Source organism: Rhinolophus hipposideros (assembly GCF_964194185.1).
Source record: "Rhinolophus hipposideros genome assembly, chromosome: 9".
NCBI lineage: Eukaryota > Metazoa > Chordata > Mammalia > Chiroptera > Rhinolophidae > Rhinolophus > Rhinolophus hipposideros.
This window is the reverse complement of record NC_138055.1, coordinates 54,315,422-54,323,374: the sequence shown is the minus strand read 5'-3', so window position 1 is coordinate 54,323,374 and position 7,953 is coordinate 54,315,422. Positions and strand designations below refer to the sequence as shown.

Below are 7,953 nucleotides of genomic sequence, written 5' to 3'. Positions count from 1 at the left end.
ACACACACACACACACACACACACACACACACACACACACACCACTCCAAGTACCAGTCAGCAAGTGGTACAAGAAGAAAAAAATCCAGAGCACACCAAACAGATTTTCACAACTTGATCTCCTTGTTGCCTTTTACTCCAGAATTTGAGAATAGAGGAAAGGAGTATCTCTGGTTCCCCTACATACCCCAGATCTCTTCGCCCTCTCTCTCCTACTTCTAATAGCCTTCTATCCTGAAATGTGGATAAATTGCCTGAGAAGCTCACCAACTTCTTCCCCTACCTTCTCCCAATAAACAAGCAAAAATTTGAGCAGGCCTTGCTTAGAGCTTGGTCTTCAGGACCAGAATTATTTGGGAGGCTTTGCCTTAAATTACTTATTCAGGTAATCCAGACCAGTTTTCTTAATTTGTTTATTTTTTGAGCCCCAAGGAAACAATTTTTAAAAAATGATTTACAGCCAGAGAGTCTTGTTCTAGCCTTCCCCCAGCCCTGCGGAACCTGGAAGGTTACAGGAAGACAGGTGGTCTCTGACTCTCCCTGCGTCTTTGCTCAACAACTGGCAGGTCCATTATAAAAGTTAGGGAAAAAAATAAAAGTTCTTCATTATCTGCAATCATCAGGCTTTGAGGCCTACCCATGCAAGGGGGCCTCCCAGGCCTCTGGCCTCTACTTCACCCTTCTTTCCAAGTCTAAACAAACAGAGAAGCCATCCCGACAGGTCACTTTGCTGCTTGAGAATCACCAACTCAAAATCTTTCTTCTTTTAAGGAGAATGCACATGTTGAGGGGGCATCTTTCTTAATCCCTCAACCTAAAGGGCCCTAAATGATGAAAACTCTTCTCTATCCTACTCCCTAAATGTTCCTTCTTGTCTGCAAATTAAGCAGGCCTACTCAGCAAAGAGAAGGGAAAGGGGGGAGAGGGAAATAGACAAACAGAAATCACTGTGCCTAACTATAGAAAAGTGAGGAACCCCCCTCCCATCTCCACTGTAAGTACCCCCAGGAGAATATAGTCTCTGCAGACTCAGAGGGAAGGGACACGAGAAATCAGCCCTAATCTTCCACATTTCATCTTCTGAAGATACCCTGTCCCAACCCCCTTGCTGGTTCTTCTAAGGACATTGAAAAACTGGAGTTGAGAGTTAAGATTTGTGTATTTGCTTAGAGTAAACTTAGGCAACTATAGAAAAGGTGGGGTGTTATCAGGCCAGAAGGAGGAGGGGGGGTCAAAAGAAACCATCAGACATTGACGTAAAACTAATTCACATCCACTGGTTTATTATTGATCACGGGGCATTTCACATCAACACTAAAATTCTTTATTGCAAGTTTTACAATAATCAAGTAAATTCAGTCCAAAAACACAATAACCACAATGGGGGTGGGGGGATTCTACCTATAGACTGCCTCTCTGAACTGAAAGTTCATTTTAATTTTCTTTTGGCTCCTCAAACTGAACAGCTCTGAGAGGCTCTCCAGATGCATTTAGCTTTGTCTGCTGTCTTCCCCCCTCTCCTCCCAGCCTCCCCCCACAACAATAATACAAAAGAACTTCATAGCTTTGTTCTCCTTAAAATGACTTCCCCCTCACTAACCTCCCCTGGTGCATTTTCAATGCAAACGGCCTAAGGAAAGAGGGGGGAAGGAGGAGGAGGAGGAGAAGGATGAGAATTGGCTTAAAAATCTTTCCTTTTTTCTTTTCCTCATTTCCCCTGAAATTCACCCAAACCAGACCATCACACCTTGCAATATATAATTTCTGCAGCTTTTTTCTTAAAAAATAAATTACCCCCCAAAATGGCCTTAAAAAAAAAAACACCCAGCAGGTACCATGCTAAGACAACATCACATGCTTAAAAGGGTCCTTAACGGTGGAAGGGAGAGAAGGGCAGGGGGCTTGTTTGTTTATCTGTTTTGTCTGTTTGGAATTGACAAGGGATAAAGTGGGAGGAAGAGAGAAAAGAACCAATATATATATATATATTAAATTTATAAATAAGAGTCAATTTGTGTATGAGGGGCGGATGGGGGCATGGGGTGGGGGCAGGATGTGAGTTATGTTTTATAACCTGGTAATGTCCTCTGCCCGTTGCTGCTCCGGCGGCGTGGCGCTCTGGGAGTGGTCTTCAGAAGTGCCCGGGGTGGCTGCTGAGAGGGTGCTGGGCGCAGCGCCGGCCGGGGGCGCTGACCTGACTTTGGTGTTGGGGAGTCGGTGGTCCTTCTTCCATTTCATGCGACGGTTTTGGAACCAGATTTTGATCTGCCTCTCAGAGAGGCACAGCGAATGGGCGATCTCGATCCTTCTCCTTCGGGTCAGGTAGCGATTGTAATGAAACTCTTTCTCTAATTCCAAGACTTGCTGCCGAGTGTAGGCTGTCCTGGAGCGCTTGGGTTCCCCTCCGTTATAATTGGGGTTCACTGGGGGAATGGGGAGGGGAAAAGCAAATAGTGGGGTTCAGAGGCGGCAGGCTCCCCGCCCCCCACCCTCACCCAAACCTCAGCTCTGTAGAACAGGAGGAGGGAGTGGTGGAAATAAAGTCATCAAGCTAAATGGGTTATAAAGAAGTTGAAGGAAGCTGGAGACTTTGTAGTGTAATAAGAGGGGAATCCTCATTGTAACGACACTGAATTATTTATGCGCCCTTAGAAAGCGAGCATAGTTTTCACACATACATAACAGATCGTAGCACATGGCTCGGACTGCCCAGAGTAGCTAAGCCATAAAATTTATGGGGGATGTAATTACCCATTCTCGCTCGTAAATCCAGTTCAATTGTGCTAACCCAGAGTCGCTCCTGGAGAGAGAGGGGGAAGGATAGAAAGGAGGACGGGGGCCGGAGGGGGCCGGGGAGGGTGGGGAGGACTGGGGAAGAGGAGAGGGAGGGGGAGAGCAAAAAGCAAAGTTGCCTACCCGTGCTAACGTGGATTTTTTTCATCCATGGGTAGACTATGGGTTGCTTGCTGGCGGCGCTGGAGGGATGGTCAGGGGCTGGCTGGCTGCAGGCTGGCGGGGCTGGGGACGGGGAGGCGGAGGCGCCTGAGAGAGGCGCCGGCTCGCAGAGCGGCTGTGATTTCTCGGGGTGGTGGTGGCCCGCCTGGGCCGGCCCGTGGCCTCGCGAATTGCCCGGCCCCTGGAGACTGGTGCAGCTATATTGGCGCTCAGGGTAGCTAGGGCGCGGAGGCGGTGGTGGGTACAGCTCCTGGTGGTGATGCTGGAATCCCGATTCCCTGGTCCGGCTGTAATATTCCGGACTGTGTTCAGGGATGTAGCTATTTTGCGAATATTCTTCGCATGGAGGAAATTTCGGATCGATGTAGTTAGAGTCCATCAAATACGAGCTCATGATCATTAATTTCTGGAGTGGAAAATAATTTTTCTCGCTTTGTCGTTTTTCTGCTCCATAAAGCCCTCCTACTAGCTAGCGACCCTGTAAAGTTACTTTCACCATGTGACTCCGCCGGCCAATCACACGGAGCAACTCAGTCCCCGGATAAGGAACCGAATCGCTTTATTCAAAATGTATCCAATTTTTTTGTGTGTGTGGTGGTGGTGGTGATGCTGGGGTGGTGGTGGTGGTGGTGGTGATGTGGGGTTAGCTGGCAGGGGCTGGGGTGCCCCCAGTGCATATCCCGCCGACTGACAACCCTCTCCTGCAAAAGGAAATGAGAAGCCCCCAGCTCCCCTCCAAAGGCTGGACATTGGGGGTGGGGGCAGTCGGGAGGCTGTGATTCAGCCCCCTCGCAGGGTCTCCCCTTGGGCCTCGGGTGGGCCCGTTGGGCCTCCACTCCTGAGCTTTTCCAGAGGTCTCCATTCATGGCGAGCCTGTCTCAGTCTGTGTAGGTCACCGGGCAGCGCCCCTCTTTCGCAGGAAGAGGAAGTTGAATGAGGGCTGGAGTGAAGGTTGGATGGGGAGGGGCCCAGGCTGAGCCCAGGAGGCTGAGGAGCCAGGGGTGCCCAACCCCCATCCAAGGATACCAAAGTCCAGCCCCTTTCTCCATACACACTCACCCAACCCTCTGGCCACGGGGCCGGGGAGGCAGGGTCCCAGCTGGACCGGGCAGGTAGAGGCAGCGGGATGCAAATGATTCTGACGTCATTTCTGGAGGTCTGGGGGTAGAGGCCCCGCTGAAGAGAGACAGGAAGTGGTTGGCAAAAACAGAGTTCAGAAGCCTTGCCCTCCCTTAGTACCCACTGACCCTCCCTACCCCAGCCTAGGAACAGAAGATCTCTTCTACTGCTGGTTGCTGTTTCCACTCTCCATTCTGTCTGGCCTGCTGCTTTCCGACAACTACCTCCAAGATTGCTTCCTAAGGAGCTGGGGAAAGAGGAGAGCAACGTGCCAGGAGTCAATGCACTGTGATGGTGCCCAGCCAAGGCCCTGGGAGCTCTTTCTTCTCCATCCCCACAGAGGGCAGACCTAGCTAAGAGGGAGGCCTGTGTGGGTAAACCCTGCTTCTGGCCAGGAATTGTATCCATGTAACACATGTGTTTACATGTAAACACACATTCCCAAGGGCCAGCTCCAGGCTGCCTTCCAAAAGCTGAGGGGTGAGCTCACCAAGCAAGCTGGGGAGGCTGGGCGGGCCTTAGGGGTCTCCAGTCCATTCCCACCTCCTCCCCCTCTCTCTGCCACTTATTCACAGGAATACTCTGGTATTTGGGTAGCTGGGCCATGGAGGAGGGAGGGGGCAAGGAGAGCTGCTTTCCAACCCCCCCTCAGCTAGGGGTGGCCACGTCATTCCACCAATTCCAATTAACTGATCCCATAATTCAGAGTTGGGGGGGGCGCAGGAGGGAGAGCCCAGGGAGGGAGCCGGGTCCCCTTGTTGTACTTGATAACAATTATAGTTTAAAATCATAGCTTGCCGGGGCTCGGCTATATTTTACTTGATAACAATAAAAGTGACACATAAAGTTAACTGTTTATGTTTTATTTATTAGACTAAATCTGCCAGCGGTGGTAGGAGCGCTTGCCTCGTCGCTACAGCTTTTATAGGGCTGTAAAACGTCATAAATCAGTCTCGCGGAATCGCCCGCACTCTTTGTGTCGGCGGCGGCGCAGGGCTGGCGGCCGCTGGCTGCCTGCTCCCTCCTTTCCACGAAAAGTCGTAATGTGATTTTTTCCCCTCTGATTTTATTATTATGATCGCCGCCGTGATTAGTCAATCTACCTTTAATTCGCCGCCCTACGCTGCCTCCTCCCAGCCCAGCCTGGTTGACACTTGAATAAGTACCCTTTAAAAACGGCATAACAACTATTTGAGGGTTTAATTAGAACATCTGCAATTAAGGGAATGAGGAGGGGAAAGAGGAAAAAAAAAAAGCCCTTGTGAGAGAGAGACTGAAGGCGGGAGAGTCTCAACCTGTCTCTCACCACCTTTGAGATGCAGGAGAGGGTCCCCACTTACAAATTAGGGCTCTCCCTGAGCGCAGGGATGAGAAAGACGCTGGGCCACAGCCATTGCCCAGAGGAGCTGATTCTGTCCTGGGCCCCTGGCTACCTTCCCTCCTCCAATGCTCAGGGCCCCCACACTCACCCCAGGCGCAATAGGTGTTTGGGAGGGGTGTCCCTGCATATCCCAAGAGGACAGTGCCCTGCCCCACTGCTACCAGGTGGGTGAGAGAACAGGAATTCCCTGGAGGTGGACCATCTCTGGGAGGAGATTCCCACATTTCCACAGTTGGTGAGAAACCCTGTCCACTCCTATCTGGGACCCCTCTGTGCATGAGGACTGGCTGGTTTGGTTGGAATTGGAACTTGGGAACTTGAGGAGGGGAATGCTGCTGCTTGGTTGATAGTGGTTTGGAGTGCGGTGTGTGAGGGTTTTATTTTTTGTAATTATTGATGGTGGGGTGGGTTGATTATAAGATTCTGGAAGAGGGCAAAGAGAAACCAGTGCTGAATGCTGACCTACAGAAAGTCTGAACCACAGCCTCAGACTACCCCATGGGGAGAACCAAAGTTCCAGGGATCTCAGGTAGGGTAGGGTGAGGGTTGCTGAAGGAGGAGAAACCCTTCCAGCCTCACCCCCAACCTCCCTTATAAGCCTGCACTTGGATCAGGCTGCCCCACCCCATCATGGCTCAGAATATTCTTTCCCCCACCTGAAGAGGTGAGGTCTTAGCCTGCTTCTCCTCCTCCCTGCGCTCACACTTACCTTCTACCAGCCCTGCCCCCTCCTCAACCCACACTTCTTCAATCTCTTCATCCTCCTGGGCTTGTTAGGGAGTCCTCAAGGTATTGCCCATCCTGCATCCTCAATCCCCAGGATTCTGAGCTCCTGCAGGTGGGTAGGAGCTAAAGCAGGAAACCCACTTCGGGCCAGTATGTGTAAGTAGATACAGTGAGTTCAGATGCCTCCAACTGAATGTCAAGTCTGTCTTTGATTATTATGGCTAACAAATATATACATATATATATAATTTATTAATATATTAAATGCCTCCTTGCAGCCATAAATAAGTGTAGTTCTCATTCCAGGTTTGCACAGTTAATTCAACATGTACATCCAGAAAGTGAAATCTGGGAGATTACCCCAAATATACCCACACTCATCTACATCGTTTACCCCTCCCCCCAAAAAACTCTCTTTGGGCTCCTATAGGCAAGGAAGTCGCCTAACATATGGGGGAAATAGCAAGCCAGACTCCACTACATGCATACATACAAACATTTTCACTTATGACCAGTACAGAAATCAACCCCCTTCGGAGGGCTCCTGCACTTAGCATTGATTTAATGGGGTGGGGGGACTAAAGTGGCTCTCGCCTGTGATGAATCCTGTATCTGGTCCTGTCTCCTTTTGTGCTTCACCTTCTGCCTCCTGTCTTGCCAGATCTCTCCATCCCGGCTCTGCCCTCCACCTCCTAATTTTATTTTTTATTTTTCTAACCACCTTTTGCCAGCTTCCAAATGCTCTCTGAATGCCCCATCTCCTTTCTAAATCTTGATCTGGTTTCTCTTTCGGAAACATGTTTCAGTACAAAGCGCTTCCCTTCTGACACCGCTGAAGAAAAATATGTGTCCATTGTGTGCGCGGCCTTATTGTGCCCGGATTACCATACTGACCGTTGGATAACCCATATTCCTCCCCTCCCCAGTAACAAGCTGCCGGCTGAGAGACCTCAGCGGCTCCACAGATTCTGTGCTGCATTAAAATCTCACCTCTCAGACTCCCTGGATTTTCCTAGGGGGAAAAATAAATGGGAGAACCAACTCAGGACTTGGAAAGGCAAAGAGAAGGAAAATGAGAGTCATTGCTTTCCCGGTTCTCAGAAGTGCAGGATATTTTTTGGTGTGTGTATGAGGTTTCTGTTGCTGTTATTTTAGAGATTAAAAATTGAAACATGTCTCTTTCTTCTTCCTCAAATAAATTGACTTTTAGATGGTATGCAATCAAGTAATTCATTTCATTTTTATTTTTTCTCCGAGCAACTTGAAAACCCCAAACTAAAGTAATACTATTATCCAATTTTTTCTGCGTGTGTGTGTGTATGTATGTATGTATGTACGTGTATTTTTGTCCCTTTCTAATGCCAGCAGGCAGGGCTAATGTATGCAAAAGAATATGCAAATGCTTAATTGATTTTTTTCTTAAATCTCTTGTCAGTAAAAGTAATGAATTGGTCTAAAATGATTTTAATAACCCAGACGTGTCACCAGAAAATGCTCAACCTTTTTTTTTCCTCCTGGAATCACTTATAGTCTCAAAAAAAAAAAAAGCAATCATGGAATGTTAATTTGCCCCCCTTTAAAATATTAAAGATAAATTTCTCTTGTTTCTTTGGAGACCATAGGCAAGGTCCTTTCGTGGATTTCCCCCTCCTTGCTTTGCCTTCCTTGGAATTCAATTTTCCTCAAATCTCGTTTAAAGTGGCTTTTTAAAAAGTGGCTGCATTTTAATATTGGTTAGACAGAGTGACCTGCATTTCACCTCGGGTGTTTGA

The 7,953-nt window shown here is 48.8% G+C and overlaps 1 protein-coding gene across 1 annotated transcript; it reads right to left on the bottom strand.

Annotated features, from left to right (window-relative positions):
* Positions 1-2,067: 2,067 nt before the first annotated feature.
* Positions 2,068-4,122, bottom strand: HOXC4 (homeobox C4; the record flags this gene model as incomplete). Its single annotated transcript, XM_081058210.1, has 3 exons — positions 4,015-4,122; positions 2,917-3,361; positions 2,068-2,423 (listed from the first exon to the last, which is right to left on the bottom strand). The coding sequence occupies exons 2-3, from the start codon at positions 3,353-3,355 to the stop codon at positions 2,068-2,070; spliced, it is 795 nt and encodes a 264-aa protein (XP_080914336.1). The 5' UTR covers positions 3,356-3,361; positions 4,015-4,122.
* Positions 4,123-7,953: the final 3,831 nt, after the last annotated feature.